This window comes from Fundulus heteroclitus, unplaced genomic scaffold (assembly GCF_011125445.2).
Source record: "Fundulus heteroclitus isolate FHET01 unplaced genomic scaffold, MU-UCD_Fhet_4.1 scaffold_394, whole genome shotgun sequence".
Classification (NCBI taxonomy): domain Eukaryota; kingdom Metazoa; phylum Chordata; class Actinopteri; order Cyprinodontiformes; family Fundulidae; genus Fundulus; species Fundulus heteroclitus.
The window spans coordinates 1-17,780 of record NW_023396808.1 but is presented as its reverse complement, the minus strand read 5'-3'; the positions used below and the strand labels follow the sequence as shown (position 1 = coordinate 17,780).

The window sequence follows — 17,780 nt, the reverse complement described above, 5'->3', positions numbered from 1 at the left end:
AAGTTGCCACAACTCTGAACATATCCTATTGAAAATTAGTACCAGCACACTGCCCCTCCATTCCTTGGGCATCTTCTCGCTCTTCTCACTGAACAGTCTTGTCAAAAGCTCTACTGCTGACTCTCCTAGACACTTCTATACCTTAACAGGGATATCATCAGGACCACTCTTCATCTTTTTCAATGACTTCCAGTTAGAATTATTTTTATTATTCTCTACATGGTTTATGTTTATTGCATTTATCATGTATTTACTCATTACTATTGAAAAGGTTTTAAGGTTTGAGTTTATTCAGGGCGACTGTGGCTTGATGGGTTGAGTAGTTGTCTGGCAACCAGAAGGTTGTTGGTTCGATTCCAGCTTCCCCTTGCCACATGTCGATGTGCCCTTGGGCAAGGCACTTAACCCCAAGTTGCCTACCGAGCTGCGTCTCGGTGTATAAATGTGTGCGTGTTAGTGAGAGCGACTGGGTGAATGTGGCTATAGTGTACAGCGCTTTGGGTAGTCAGCATGACTGGAAAAGCGCTATATAAGTTCAGTCCATTTACCATTTACCATTCAGACATCAGAGTGTTTTTCAGAGGACTGATTGTGACGATCCTGGCAATGGGGCTGATCTAATTCTCAATTCAGTACACCTGTTCACCTCCGCACTGTCTGCAATTGGTTCACATTGATTCCACCTGTTTCCACCTGCATGTAAGTCCGGTCCTGGTCAGCTTCCAGTGCCAGATCGTCTCGAGCCAACCTGGTAAGAACTTTCCAGCACTTATTCTGAAAACCTGCCTGTCGTCTGACTGTTCTCTGCCCTCTGTTTCCGAGCCAGCCTCCTTTCTGATTCTGTCTGCCTGCCTGAGACCTGCTCTGTCAGCCTCTGGACGTTGGATTGCCCGTGAGTATTGGAACCTGTCTGACCCCTTTGATTCTCTGAGCCTGTTGGATATTGGAACTGGACCTGTCTTCTGGATTTCCCCTCTGTACTGCCACTGGATCTTTGGCCTCCCTGTTATCAGACCCAGACTGTCCCTGGACAAACGCCCCTGCAAAGCCCCGTACTGTCTGCCTGCCTTTCGGCTGCTCAATGGCTTCATTCCCGCTAGCCTGCAGACGGACCTCTTTTCCCGAACCCGCCCGCCTGTCTCTGGTCGGCTCTCTGCACCCTGGCTCTCCCCTCTGTCAGGTTAGTGACTCGACTTGTTACACATTGCCTAAACCTGCCGTTACTGGCCACTAACCTGTCCCTCCGCCTCTAGGGAGCTCCAGCCCATTAGTGCGAGCTGTGCGCCCCGAGAGCCGGCGCCTGTTTCACTGCTTATCAATAAAGTTTGTTTAAACATCACTGATCTGTTGTGGTTGAATCTTGGGTCCTAATCCGGTTCATTACACTGATATCTCTCTCTCCTATGTTACAGAGTAAGGTCTGGTGCAAGAAACAGCCTCACAGTAAATTTGCGAGCACTATCTTGTCTTTTGGTTGTTCTGTATACCTGAAACTGCTAGCTTATGATGTCAAATGTCACACTAAAGTATGTTTCCCCCTTCCTTAAACTCTGCAATGAAACTAAGGCCCTCTCTTTTTGAGATAAAAGTACAGCAGCAGGAGAGTGGATTTCAGAACAGATGAGATGTAAAGGAATTCATCTGTCTGCTGGTCTTGCAAGATTTGACCGTGTTGTCTCTGTGTTAAATGACTTTTTGGTGTTTGAACCTGACACTTCCTTATTTCATCCTTACCAATTTTTGCTACTTCCCAGTCTTCGATGGTCACTTCTGCTCCTGCTCTCATTTTCATTCATCAACTCTTCAAAGTACTCCTTCCTTCTTCCTATCCCCTTGTTGTACCTGTCAGTACATTACCTTAATCACCCTAGCCTGGTGGACACCCTTCAATTCTGTCTCGCCAACATGTGTAAATCCTTATTTTCCTCCTTACTGTCCAGCCATCATACAAGTGACCTATGATGGGCATATCCTTTTGTTAGGCCTTAGCTAGCTCTACCTTCACTTTAGCCTGTTTATACTCATAGTGACTCATTCAGTCTTCACAGTGTTCCACGTCTTCTTAGCTGCCCTCCATCTCAAACACACTTCTGTACTCTGTCTTTGTCAACTTTCGTCCCTGAAGAAATACCAAGTACTCTCCTACCTATCTTCCTGATGGCATTAGCCATGGTTGTCCAGTCATCTCCCAGAAACCCACACAACTTTTCTTTTTCAGCTTCCACCACTTTGTCCTCTGCTCTGTCTTTGTCCTCTTGATCTTCCTCACCATCAGTTGTTTTACATACCACCATCCTGTGTTGTCCGACAACACTTTCCTCAATGATTCCCTTGCACCAATCACCACTCTCTCACCTTTGGCTATTTTCCGCATCGCATCATCTAATTCACTCCAGAATTTGTCCTTCTACGTTAACTCACACCCCACCTGCGGGGCATAACCACTAACAACACTGAACATCACATTTACAGTTTCAAGCTTCAGACTCATCACTCCACCCTACACTCTTTTCACCTCCACAGTATGTACACCTTCCTCCTCAGCATCACATCAGCCAACTCTCTAGCTCTACCTCTTATACTCCCAAATTCAAAGTCCCTACTCTGAGTTCTTGGCTCTTGCATTGTTCCTCTTCTTCATTACTGACCAACGGTAGTGGTCCACTACTACCCTGATGGTCACCAGTGCCAGTCATTGCTAATCCGGGCCTCGACCGATGCAGTATGAAGATTGTCATTGACTTGACCGGTGAATTTGGCAAATGTTTTACGCCATAGACCCTTCCTGCTATCCTGGCTTGGTACACCTTCTGTGGCTGCATTAGGTACAGTAATAATGAAGGGCCTTACTGAAATAAACTAAACAATTCACATATTGGACATAAAGTAGCAAAACTTAATTAAAGGAATTGACTTTTCTGAATGAAATATTCCCCACATAGAATAAACATACTTATCAAACATTCTTAATGTTTATTTGTCAAATTCAGCCCAAACTTTATAATGTCTGTTGGGAAAGAAAAAAATATCTTAAGATTCAGCTAAAATTGGAAGTTATTTCAAAACCCACAAATGGGTAAATGTCAAATGTTCCAGTCTCTCAACATCAGTAAGAATAAAGTTAAAACTAATCAAATCATATTCACTTCTGGATTAAACTTGACATATTTTAAATTGCACGTCATCGTTTTTTTTTTTTTTTATGGTGTAGTATTGCAGGAATGTAACCCATCCAAACTGTGAAGCTATCTTCTATTACCGACACTCTTTCAAACTTTTGCCGTTTCAACAAGAGCTGGCAAGGAGGTTTCTGCATTTTATTCGTTTTTATCGGTGTACAGCACTTTGGTCATCTGTGTTGTTTTTAAAGTGTTTTATGAATAAAGCTATATTGTCTTTAAGTCTTGAAACAAAAGCCAGCCTGTTAGTGTTTACACATAGTATTTTCATTATTTGTGAATAATGTGAAAGTTGTGTTTTGTGTCCCTATTTAGGCTAACCAAGTTGTACCCCATATGCCATCCTTGAAGCTGAATGTAGACAAAAATAAGTTTCCAAATTAATTATAAATAAATGAGCTACCAGACCAAGGAACTGATACCTTTCTATTAGTCAGGCAAATATGAGACCCTTTTCATGTTTTGGATCTACGATGAATGCATCCATTTTCTACAAATTCAGACTACTCTGTTTCTTTGCATTTAGATTTTGTATTGCCCATGCGTGTTTTCAATGGGGAAGATAAATGATACATGACTTTTTTTTTTTTATGTATCATCTACTTTCTGAAAACTATTCTGTGCAAATATGTTCTGCCAGTGATTGTTTTCCTGTAGACGTAGTGTTAAACAAAGAGTGTCTAAATTAAACATGCACTTTCAGTCCTAACACAAATGTAAAGAGAACGGATATTCTGGTTTACCTTGTTTCCCATTTATCCCTTTTCCTCTGTGAGAACTTAGATGATTCATTTGTTTAATTTGCTTAACAAAAATGTCCACGAATTAAACAGGAAATAAGTTAACTTGTGCCACCCAAAACATTTTTACATCAACAATCTCACAAATGTTAACGTCTGCTCAGTCTTGCAGACGTGTACAAATAGTACACATGTGTAAACTGTAGTAATATATATATAATAAGTGAGCCTTTATTTAGACATGGCATCTCTGCTAGCAGCCAGGATGCTTAGTTTAGTGGTTTATTTAGAGCAGGACAATGCATGGCGCCTCTTTTTAAATAACTGCGCTGCTAAATGTTTGTTCCCCTTTCTAACATGAAGATCAGGAATTCAACCTTCTCTCACAGCTCGTCGTCGCCCCTCCCAGCCTCCTCCACACTCTGTACTTCCACTGCGGCCAAATCCAGCAGCAGTGGCCCTCCTCTGTCAGCTTTCAAGTGGTTGACACAGTCCTGTTCGGGTGTAATTATGTGATCCTTGTCTGTTGGGTGTAGCCGGCTGCAGAAATACAGCCGCTTATTTAATACCACCGCGCTGCTTTTCTCTCCATCCTCATGTCGCTTCTCTTTGGGATGTGGGCCTGCTTGGGTGAGCACTGCCCTCCGAGGTTTCAGAGGCTAATGGTAAACCCGTCTCTAATAACAAGGCACAGAGGACCACCCCATCGTGTTGCTTTACCTTTTTTTTTTTCAACACCCAAATGAGATAGTTGGGAAGCGGACCCAGACACAGCGTGTGAAAATGTAGAAACTGAGAGATAATCCACGTTTCAAAATGTTTTACGCTAAATATAATGCTTCTCTAAAACTAATAATTAGAACTGTTCATTATACCATAATTTAATTAGGGCGATGGATCCTGATACAAAAGCAAAGCAGAAACCAGGGATTTTAACAACAGAACTGAGAAGAAATCTAGAAAATAAACATGTCAAAAGTGAATACATGAGACAAAGGAGATCAAGACACTAACTAACACAAGACAATAATAAAGATACAGAAAAACTGAAAACAAGGATCAAATGCTGATAACTTGAATTCTGGCAAACACAGCTCCGGGGTGAGCTAAGGGCAAACAGAAAGGAAAGAAAAAACAAAAACAACCAAACAGCCGAAAGGAAATGGTTTTACAAAATAAAACAGGAAGTTGATGTAAAACAGGTAAATTAAACATAAAAAACGCTAAACTCACAGATCCTGGCACGCTATATATCATTGTTGGAGTTGAGTAGACTTTGTCTCTATTGGCTGATTAGCAAACTCACACTTTTGTCTGGATGACAGTATTTAATTACAGCTATATCAAAATAAGTAAATGACACAATTTTTTTTCTACATATGCTGTCCATATAATCTGACTGAACTTAAGTGTTTAGCAGAGACTAACTTCAGTATGATGATGATAGTATAATTTTCCTTTCCTACTTCATAATTATGAAGTAGTTTGGGTTGGTCTAATCACAAAAACAGTATAGAAGGTTATGACTGTAATGTGACAAAATTTGAAAAATGTCAATACTTTAAGGTTAAAGGTTTCTCAAAACGGTTAACGCTTTCTGATTTTTTTCATTGCTGATTCTATATTTTACTATTTAAATCACACTTTTTTTTAGGTGTTACACTAAAGTGTCAACATTTTTTTAAAGTGGATAAGGAAGTAAAACTGCTGAGGCAGACTTTTTTTCAAGACCTTTCATTTCTAGAGAATTAAGCTGTTACGAAGGAACATTCAGATACGGTGAGTTCATTCTCTACATGGAATCCCAGATAGCCAGCTATTTTAACCGCTTCTAATCATGAGTGAGGTCATATTTGTATTTTGACATATCTTCCATACATATTCGCTCTCTCTCTTGATTTGATTGTAATTTTGGAAATATAAACCTGCTAAGTGTTTATAATGTAAGACTCGGGAAATGTTATAGATTCCAAGAGTAAGACTGTTTATGTCCACTAAGGTAATTTTAGTGTTTCTCCTGCTTACACACTAATTCCAAAGTGTTAATAACTTGATATAATTTATTACAATTACAGCTTTAAACCACATCTTTATGTAGAGCTTGTGGAAAGACACATGACATTTTCATCACATCACAGCCTGACATTAAAACTTCCTGTTTTGGTCAACCAGGTCACTTATTGTGGTATTTAGCAACTTTGAGTAATGTAGAATAGTGTGAGAGAATACACACACACACACACACACACACACACACACACACACACACACACACACACACACACACACACATATATATATACATATATATATATATATATATATATATATATATATATATATATATATGTGTGTGTGTATATATATATATATATATATATATATATATATATATATATATATATATATATATATATATATATATATATATATATATGTGTGTGTGTGTGTGTGTGTGTGTGTGTGTGTGTGTGTGTATGTGTGTGTTTTGTTTTTCAGATTAAAAGTACCATTTCAGCTGGTATAAAAAAAATCCCCATCTCGACATGAAGACTGGCCTGATGCAATATTCTACTCTTAAATGCTATGTTTTTTATTAGCTGGCTGGGGAAGAAAAATATGATAATTAACAAAAATAAAGGCTTTAGAACAGCATCAGTCAATGTTAATCTATATAATGTGCTCCCCTTAGTGACTTGAGTCACTGAAATAAATTAACTTTTCCATAATGTTCAAATGTATTTAATATATAATTTATTGTGTATATACAGTATATATATAATGTTTGGCCCACTTTAACATCAGTCAGGGAGGGTAAGAAAAATGGTCGTTTTATCCTGTGTTTGCAAATATTGGGTTTTAAGTTTGTTGATCTAATACCCCAACGCACCAAGTCGCTGCTCCATGAGGAGTTCAGAAGTGATGCAGCTTTAAGGATTTTTATACGCTCAAGGTTTTGAATGAATTGTCTCTTGATGAATGTCAGAGATGAGTGCGACATGATTCAATCAGAGCTCCGGCAGACGCGTAGACGTCAGCATGTTTGCTGCCATCTAGCGGCGGACACGCGCAACTCCACCGTCCACAGGAGGTGGAGGCAACGCAGAAATACATCTCATTCCATTCTGTCTCACCTGACAAATCACGTCCAGAGTCTCATTTAGGCTTTGCCAACAGTGCAACACAGCGGGCGGCGGTCTCCTTTTTGGTTTCTACTCGCTTTATTCGCATGGACTGAGGAGCTGACACGGCCACAAAAGGTGGCGTCAGTTTTAGATAAATGCTCTGAAACCAGCAACAGGTAGAGCCGCTTCTATCATACCTTTGCTGGTCAAACAACGACGCGTTTCTTCCTGGTGTAATCCGGAAGTTTGCGACTGATTGTTGGAGATTGCATTTTTTTTTCTTCTTTCTGTCATTCCGCTGGGGATAACACAGAGCTCGCCGACACTGGAGAGAAAGGTTGTTGTTATCTGGGAGGTCGCCGCTGGTTCCCCTCATCATGCCGGGCCACAAGAGGCAGGTGAGCGATCCCCTTAATAATCATGTAGTAGATACAGTGAGCTGTTCAGGGGCCAGATCTTTGTTCTGTTGTTCAAGGCTCGCCCCTTAAAGGCACTTCTTATTCTGCTCTTTAAAGCATCGCGGACGGACTCGTTCCTGTGAGGCAAACCCTCTCCACTCAGACCCATTAAAAAACCTGATTACATACACCAGCGTTAATCCAAAGCCAGTTTGAATTTATTTGCACAGTCAAACGGTAACAGTGGTGTCAGATGTGTGCCTCTGGACCGAGATAACAGCTTTAGATGTATGGGAATAACATGGATCGCCACTCTAATTGAGATACAGCACAATGACAGGTTAGGTTGGAGTTAGATGGAGCACTGGAAGTGCTCTGTGGTGAGTCAGGTTCACAGTTGCTCTCTGGCATTCCTTGACACACCTCCAGATTATAGTTAGACTGGATTCTTTAGCAGGGGATTTTCTTTTGCTCTCCACTGATTTTTTTGCTGTTGTTGTTGTTTTTTTTTTTTTTTGCAAGATTTAAATCTAGGACCTACAATCTGACTGAAATGTTTTGTCTAGTAATATGACACTATAATTTCTAACCCTGCTGTAAATGCTATTTACTGTGACTGTGGTCGTTTAGAATTGTTCAATTTTTTATTATTTTTGTGATAAAGTCAAGTATGGAGCTCCTGGAATTAATGGGAGTGGTGAAGGAAAATGGAAATGAGCAGTCATCATTTCCTCCTGTGGTGAGATGAACTAATTTACCGATCCTAACTCCACCCAATACCATCCCCATTATTCACAGAAAGGTTTGATCGGCATCTTTTTTTTTGCCCTCACAGTTCACTTCGCTGTCATACGACTACGTCCTGGTCGCCAAAACGATCGATGACCAGGAGAGGGATGCCTTCATTAAACAGACCCAATTCATCAACGAGCTGAGGAAGAAGAATTTCAAAGTGACAGTGGGTCTTGCATAACGAGCAAAAGCATATGCAGTTTGTTCTTTGTGGCATAGGTGACCCAGATTGGTCTCAATTTCCTCCTGTCAGAAAATCTCCGATAATTATCTCGTCTTCTATGGGATCCAAGCACCGAAGGAAATATTCCAGAAGTACATGTATCTGCTGAAAGTATCTGACACCTGCAACTGGAGCTCGAATCAAAAGGACCTTTCTCTGAGCACAAGGTAAGATAAGCTACTTTGCTATGCTTGGCATTCAAAACAATTTTCAATGCTATTTTAAGCATTGTTTCTTTTTCTGCTGCGATATTATCATCGTAATTGCCTGTTTTCATACGAACAATCACTAAAAACCTTGCATGCTGTAGTTCAGGTCAGACATTTACATACCTTCATCATGGGCACGAATGCCAGAATTGGAGGCGTTAAATTGTTTTCTTTTTGAGGGTGGAACATGCAAGGTCAGTGCATTTTAAGAACAAGAACTGGGTGCATACATTTTAGTTTTGTGTGAAATTTGTTTAACACACGCTCCAGTTTAAAGTGTTGCCCATGAATTTTAAGTAGAGTTTAGGTTCCAGCAGCTTAAAGTGTTCCTACGCTTTCCATTTCAAAACCAGTTTTAATGTTTGTTTGGGGTCCTAGTACTGTTTGAGGCCCGAACAAAAGAAGTGAGATTTTTCTGGCTTCTTAATTAGTCGATCCACATGTACGAATAGCAGCAAACAAGGCCCTCAGCATGATGCTGCCACCATCATGCTTGACAGATGGATTCTTTGCAGCTGCAAATTAGTTATACCGGAAAGGGAGCGTCCTTAATCAATTTCCTTTCATCTAAAAGAAAGAGCTCAACGCAAATGACAGGAAATTTGATCATTTTGTATTCGAACATGACATTAGTCCCAAATACACACCACACTGACTTTGCATGCCTTTCTTGAAGCTTCTTCAGTGGCCTTATAGCACCAACTTCATTATTGAATTTTGTGGACTATACGTTTAAGATTTCATCAAATATGCAGCCAGTATAGCATGAAGCTTCTTAGTGGCAACAAAAAGCATGTGGACTTTCTGCAACTTGCATACGGGACATTTACATTAATAGTAGTGGGTATGTTTGAGCTTGTTTGTAGTATTCTCACTATGAGGAGATCAAAGGAAAACCCACCATTTCAAAACCTGCATACCCAATTCTTGTTTGGTAGAAATTGCATTTACTGGAATACAACATGTGTGAATGCATAAACGCAAGTAAGTTTGCTCACAAAATTAATTAAATTTATGCCAAGATGCATAAACATAATTTTGAAGCAAACCTCTGACCGACATAAAGGACGACAATGATCAACGTTTGCTGGTTTATTGAAATACAAGGGAATGAAGATCTTTGGTCTGGAGGGTGGGGGTCTTTATTATGGAAGGAATAGCAGATCCCTGCGAGGAAAAGGGTGAGAGATGAGCCGAGTGAATAAACAGATGTTGAAAGTAGAGGTGAGTGGATCAGAGAGTGGATCTCACTGGTCCGTAGTAGACCGATTTGAGGCAGGAGGAGCGAGCAGACACTGGGAGTGTTGGTTTGGTGGTGAGCTGTGAGTAGATGGTGGCGCATATGAGGACGGACAGGTTGGGTTTGGAGGTTCCCATGGAGAGGAGCTTGATGCCGGTCGTGGAAGGCAGTCGTTCGTGAGATTATGACACGAGGAGGTTTGAGCAGAGGAGCCATGGCAGAACTCAGGAAGTAACCTTAGGAAGATTCAGAGCGGGTGAGGTTAGCATACAGCAATGTGTTCTCTAACAGATTCACACAAAATATCATGGAGGCGCTAGAGGTGCCATACGTGTGGCACATGCGCTAAATGACCCGGCAGGAAGCTGCTCTTAAGTCTCCAGCTGAAGAGCTTGACGAGAAGCCGGTGTGCAGGAGCATGCCACTCAGCACCGCCCTGCAGGGTAAAATGCAGCTCAGTGGGAGAATCATACCTCACCGACGCTAAACATGAGCTAACCAGGACTATTAATTTAGAAACTTTTAATCTTTAGATCGTATAGTCTGTCCTCTTGAGTAAATTGAATAATTTAAATGATAATTTTTCAGGTTATGTTGAATGAATGACATGCTAACCCGCATCTGCTACAACACTGATGTACAAGTGACACTTATCCTTTTATTGCAGGATAAGGATCGTCCATTTCATAATACATCGCACATGTATCCACTCAGGAGGTGAGGAAGAGCTGTTGACAATACAGACTCTTAAAAAGTCCTCTTAATCAACGTTTCATTTTTCATCTTATCCTTCTCTGCTGGTAACCTTCCAGAAAATCTACGGGATCTTCTGAAGGCGAAGGTTTTTGAGGCAAGATTCTGTTTACATGAGGTAAAATTCCAACTTTACATCACTGTTGAACACAAAGAGCTACCATTTAAGGTCTAAAATGTGTAATTACACGACAGCTACCTAGTACACTCTGTTAATTGCACCAGAGCTTAATAAAATAACACTTGAACAGGTCTGTCCAATAGTGCGAAGCAGGTTTGAATGCTTAGCTTGGATGTTGTCCATTGTGCTTGCCTAAATATCATTCCTTTCTCAAATGCTTTTAAGATCACAGGGTGAAACTTGGCCTGCGCATGGCATTCTTAACGAAACATTGTAGCCAAAGGATATCTGCTCACAGACATGCCATGCAAATCATGTTAACACAATGAGTCATCCAGGGTAGTCATCCTGGGAGTACGCAGGCATGTGTGTGAGCATACAGTGTTACTGCGTGACTGGGAAAACATTAGCATGTTTGCCTTCTGTTTTCTAGACAACCTCATGCAGGATAACTTAAAAAGCTATGTATTCAAGAACGTCATTCTGATGCGCAGCGCCAATCGTTTTGGGTACTTGGTGGATAGTGTTAACCGAATTGGCAAAATCTGTTCAAAGGTTTTGAAAAATGTAACCATAACACATTCTCAAGCTGCAAGCCTTGTTGTTTTATTTGTCCCGTAGCATGCAGCGTGGACGCAGTTTGTTCAAAGCTCTTTTTTTCATATTGAAGATTTCCTTTGATTTTGTGCCTCCGCTTTCAGAGAAGGAGACAGAAAGAGCTGAAGAAGAGCTGGGCACGATGGTCAGCCTGTCTCCAAGGGCAACCCATAACTGCTGTCAGGTTTGGACTGCAAAACAACAGCCTCCTCATTATTCTGCTTTTTATGCAGCTGATTAAATGGCTGCAGGGTTGTTTCAGAAACAAAACAGCCAAGATACCACCAACATTGTGTAACTAGTGGAGTAAACTGGCAGCAGAGAATTCTCTCGTCATATTACTGTAACAAACTTTCATGAAACAGACATTAGGTAATAAAATCACAGTTACAGGGACTTTTAGATAGTTTTTTCACAATTACAAATCTGAAAAGTGTAAAAAAGGTGCATGCAGAGATTTTACACATGCACACAATGCTTCATTGTAAGGGACGATGTCGGCGTCTTGATGAGTAGTGCCTGGTTTCCTCTGGATGTGACACCTAATATTTAGGCCAAAGAGGTCAGACTTTGTCTAATCACACAAGAGGTTTTTGTTTATCATGGTGTGAGATTTCATCGGGTGCTTTTTGAGAATCTCCAGGTGGGGAGAGTTTCTCCCGTCAGGCCACTCTGCCACACAGGCCTGATTGCTGCAGGGATGGTTGTCTGCAAGGTTCTCTTCTCTCCATAGAGCAATGTTGCTCTGCCAGAGTGATCATTGGGTTATAGGTCACCTTCCTGACTAAGGCACCTCCCCCCCACCTGTAAGAAGACCCCTGGTAGTTCCAAACTTTTTCCAGTTAAGGATGATGGAGGCCAATGTACCCATTGAGACCTTTAGAACAGACAATATTTTTCTGCAGCTTTCCTTAGATTTATGGCCCAAGATCTTCAGTCTTGCCTTAGAGGTCTATCGTCCTTTGACTTCATGCTTGATCTCTAAGATGCACTGTAAACTGTGGGACCTTACACAGACAGGTGTGTGCCTTTCCAAATCCTGTCCAATCAATTGAACTTATAAAAATTGCATACAGTTTCATTTAAGATACAGAAGCATCTTAAAGATGATCAGTTGAAATAGGAGTCACCTGAGCTCAGTTTTAACCTTCAAGGTAAAGGCTGTGAATGTTTATGTATTTTTTTCCAGGTTTTTTATTTTAAATATAATTTATATTATGTTTTTAATATTGTCATTATAAGGTCTATTGTTTTGGGGAAACACATTTAATTAGTTTTTTGATAAGGTGGTCCCACAAAAAATTTGGATTAAGTGAAACCCTATAAGTGCTTTGAAGGCGCTCTTTAAACCAAAGCATATTTGTGTCTTACGATGGTCTAGTCAAAGTCCAAACTAAATTCTATTATGAATAAGCAGGAAGACTTGAAAACTGCTGGTCACAGATGCTTTGCATCCAATCTGACTGAGCTTGAGCTATTTTGCATTGAAGAATGGAAAATAAAATCAGTTTCTAGATTTGCAAAAAGCTGATAGAGACTGAAGACTTGAAGCTTATTATTGACTCAGAGGAGTCAAATTTAATATAAATGCATATCTCACCTTCAGAGGGTTTCTAAAACAATAGAAGAAAAATAAAACTATGAATTATTTCCATACATTACTATCCTTTACTTCGTGTTGGCCAACCACATAAAACCCTAGGGAAATATCTTGCTTTCGGATAAAAGCCAAATAATAATAAGAGCAGCAATAAAGCCCTTTATGTCCAAAAAAAAAGCATCAAAGACAAACTGAAGCTGAGCAGAACATTTAGGGGTGTACAACCTAGGCCTACCGAAAGATTGGTCAAAAAAATTCCTATCTAAGGAAGACCAGCCGATTGGACAAAGTGATTGACTTGCAGCGTTCACTGCTGAAAGAGTGTGTAGTCACAGTGGGAAGTCACCTGTGTTATCATTGACTTTGCAGCCATCCCTCATACCAAGCATGCATGTAGTGGAGAGGAAAACTCCCCCTTTACAGGAAGAAACTTCCAGCAGAACCATGCTCTGTGTGAACGGCCATCTGCCTCAACCGACTGGGGGTTAGAGGAGACAGAGCAGAGACACAAAAAAGGGCACAGAAGTACTGATCCAGAAATGTTTTCTATGTTAGAGAGGATAACAGCAGACGATCTGCCCTCCAGGACTTTGTCATAGCTAAACAGAATGTCAGGCAAAATGTACCTACTAGAGGAAAAAAAAAAACTGAATATAAAGTTAAAAGAAAAACAAATTGTAGGAGAGTTCAGCAGAGTGAGAGAAATAGGTCTTAATGTCCTCCAGTAGCCTAAACGTATACCTGCATAACTACAGACATAACTCAGGATAACATAAGCCACTCTAACTATAAGCTTTGTCAAAAAGGAAAGTTTTAAACCTGGTCTTAAAAGCAGACAAGATGGATGCCTCACAGACTAAAACTATACTATTTTACTATAAACTCCTATAAAGAGCTCTCCACTCTTTCCATCCTTGAGCTGAGCCACCAAGCAAACGAGGCTAATTTAAACCGGCTTTAACCAAGATCTCCTGCTTTCTGTCAAAATCAGTATCTCATGACTGTAGGTGAGAGGTGACTCATAGATTGACCAGGTCCTAATCCATCTATTGATTCCTCACTCCACCAAACCATCACGAGCAACAAACCAGGATACATTCATTGGAAGCAGACAATCACTCATGAAGGAAATGTATGTCAGCAGTGTTAATTTTACGGTGTGATGCTAATTTTATTTTTGTCGAGAACAAATATTGGAATAGGATATATAGCACTTCTGTGCTACTGTATGTCACTAAGGTCCAGCTTTCCTATAACTGATAAAATTAGAATTTGAAAACATTTTTACATATCAGTCTTTGGACATCTTTGTCTGATTTACCTTATAACCTTTAGGTTTTAACAAAAGAAACAGAGGAAGGAGGCAATACCTTTTCACAAAGCTGTCCAAGTGGCAACAATATACAAAACTATTTTAAAATACACATTCATCTGCAGTATTGGTTTATATTTACTCTTGGAGATGATAAAAGCATTGCCCTTTCTCTGACTCTCATGTTTTTATCCTCACCATGTGTGTGTTTTTTCAGGAACTACTTTGGGGAGAAGGTAGCTTTGTACTTCCTGTGGCTGGGATGGTACACATGGCTACTCATCCCACCAGCTCTTATAGGGATCTTGGCCTTTCTCTATGGCCTCAGCTTCTTCAACAGTTCGCCCCTCATGTAAGCTTTAAAACATTTTCCTTCTCTAAGTGATGTGACAGACCATTTTCCTCTGCAATTACCCCTCCATAACGGCTGACCTTACTGTCTTGTAGAAAAGAGGTTTGTGAATCTGACAGAGTCATGTGTCCGCTTTGTGACGAGGGTTGCAAAGTGTGGAAGCTTTCAGAGACCTGCTCATATGCCAAGGTTTGTCAGGGTGTTTCCTACTAAATGGCTCAGTGGTTAATACCTGCTTCTTGGTGCTCACTGCTGATCTCCTCTGTTCACAGCTGAGCCTGCTGTTCGACAACAATGGCACGGTGCTCTTCGCTATGTTCATGGCAATATGGAGTGAGTTTGTCAGCAGATAAAACACACAGATTACTTACTTTTATGCCACACAGTGATGAAGATCAGACACATATATTAACAGGAAATTTGCTGAACATTTCTGTTACAATGCCAATGTCTCTCTTTGCCTAAACATTTTATCTGCACAGGACACCTTGTACAATTGCACATTTTTCTGCCTTAGATTTATTTTACCTAGCTGCCAGTTATTATAATATCAAGAAGTTCACTGCCAAGATAATATAAAACCTACTCCTCTTGGCTGCTTATCCCTGAAACAGGCGCCATCTGTCTGTGGGAGTAGATAAGCAGGCAGTAATTTATGAAACCTACAATAATATATAATATGGTTTTTTAAAAAGGCAGGGAAATAAAAAATAAATAAATAAAACTGACTTGTGCTTCAAATTAGACACTTCAGACTAAATTATATCTTCATTGTGAGTCAGAAGTTGGCATACACTGTTCATAGGGATGAATGCAATGTTGATTGTGGACTCCAAACAAGTGATTTAAGCACTGGTGTTTCGTTGCAGCATTATCATGCATTATACAAAAATTAAATGTGTTTTAAAAATAAGAATTCAATGCACTAGGTTGAATATATAGTGACTTTTCACATCAACATTATACATACAGTTTCAAACATAGTGGCTCTCAAAAGTGTACACGCTTCTATTAAAGTGCCAGGTTATTGTGATGTAAAGGGGAACATTAATAAACAATTTCAAAATGTGTGTCACTTGCATTGTGACATACAATGTACAACTGAACATTATGAAAAAGAAAAATATAAGAAATAAAACAGAAAACCTGGTTGCATAAATGTGTGTCACTTGCATTGTGACATACAATGTACAACTGAACAGTATGAAAAAGAAAAATATAAGAAATAAAACAGAAAACCTGGTTGCATAAATGTGTGTCACTTGTATTGTGACGTAAAACGTACATTTGAACAGTATGAAAAAGAAAAATATAAGAAACAAAACAGAAAAACCTGGTTGCATAAATGTGTGCACTCTTAAGTGTGTGTGTGTGTGTTAACATGTAGAATATACAGTGTAGGCCTTTCATGAATTGTGGTCAGTGATGGGTTCCCAAGTCTGGCTAAAAGTTACAAAGCCTTGTGGGATAATGTGTCATAGTGTATTGAAACTAAACTGCAACTTTGGTACAAAAACAACACCGTGCATCACTAAAAACATACCATACCTGCAGAAGAATATCAAGGCAGCATTATGGTTTGGGGTAATTTTCCCTGAATGGAACTAATCTTTTTGAAAAGGGGAATACATAATGGCTTTTTAACAGATTTGTGTATAGTATGTGCATAGTACTTTTAGATTCTGCTTTAACAGCTGTTTTAAAGCATACACTCTGTTGTGTGTTTGACTGCATTCATTTCTGTGATCTAAATAATTCAAAAACTGACAACATGGCTGAACCCTTCAAATCCAGTTGGGCGTTCAGGTCTGTGGTCCCAAATAAATCCCAAATAGATAAAGGCAGCATTAAGATTTTAGAAGGTCCTGTCCTGAATGGCACAGAAAGACTATGAGTGTAAAAATATATAGCAAATTGTAGAATCTTTTAATACCTTCTCAATTTAGTCTGCCAACTCTTACAAATGACTTTCTTTAAAAAAGTCCAAACTCTTGGATTTTACATAAAAACAGAGTCAAATTATTTTATCAGTTCAATACAAATTTGGCATACCTGTTTCGTGATTTTGTCAGATAATTAACTGCAATCACATGCAAATATCAATAACTTAATTACACTCTTTTTGAAAACACTCAGAAAATATATTTTATTTGATAATCGGGTATTTACAGAGATGTCCTTTTTTCACAGCAACACTGTTTCTGGAGTTCTGGAAGAGACATCGGGCAACTTTTGTGTGCGAATGGAAAGTGTCGGAGTGGTCTGAATCAGAGGTAAAGTCAGTTCAGTATATTGTTTTTTTTACTTAGGCAGTACTAAGGCCCATTGGAGGTTGATTCTGTCTATTTTATGACTTAATTTTATTATTACAGGAGGAACTGATTCTGGAAATTGTGAACGATAGTGACTGTCACCCAAATGAGTACAAGCATTCTTACCTTCCACAGCACTCTGGTATTGATCTGTGTCACCATTATGGTGAGAAACATCTTTTTTTTCCACTTCATGAAAATGCATTATATATATATATATATATATATATATATAGTATATATATATTATATATATATATATATATATATATATATATATAATATATATATATATATATATATATATATATATATATATATATAGTGAGACGAACAAACCTAGCTATCCATGTATTGGCAGCAGTGACACAGTTTTCTTCTGTTTTCCCAGATAGCGGTGATTATTGGCTTGACCACTTTGTTGGTGGTGTTCAGAGTGATAGTGCAGGGTTTTCTGGCTAAAAAATCTTCCGAAAAACAGCCATTCAACATCGGAGCAATGTTAGCAGGCGCTGTGCTCCATTTCCTCATCATCACCATCATGACCGGGGTACTAAGACCTCAAATGTAGATTTCAGTGTATTTTTGCACTGGTCTCGAGGATCCTCATGTATTGTTCTTCCTTTGCCGGTCAACGAGAGAATTGTAGCTATGAAGGCTCTGTGACATAGGTATTTTCATCTACTCTACATGTTCCTGGTGTCATGAATATCTAATTCAGCTAAATCCGGAAGTAGGGAATACTTGAATATTAAAATAAGTAATGATACACATGGAAGAGATAGACTCGGTTCTAATAATTTGCCTTAAAATGTTTTTTTGGTTTC

The 17,780-nt window shown here is 39.4% G+C and overlaps 1 protein-coding gene across 1 annotated transcript; it reads left to right on the top strand.

Annotated features, from left to right (window-relative positions):
- Window positions 1-7,362: 7,362 nt before the first annotated feature.
- Window positions 7,363-17,119, top strand: LOC118560163 (anoctamin-9-like; the record flags this gene model as incomplete). The annotated part of the gene is made up of 12 exons (XM_036130926.1): window positions 7,363-7,442; window positions 8,107-8,181; window positions 8,278-8,400; window positions 8,488-8,624; window positions 10,574-10,623; window positions 10,719-10,777; window positions 11,482-11,561; window positions 14,507-14,641; window positions 14,737-14,830; window positions 14,914-14,974; window positions 16,832-16,914; window positions 17,014-17,119. Coding segments are annotated over exons 1-12 (1,024 nt in total), but the record flags the coding sequence as incomplete, so codon positions are not given.
- Window positions 17,120-17,780: the final 661 nt, after the last annotated feature.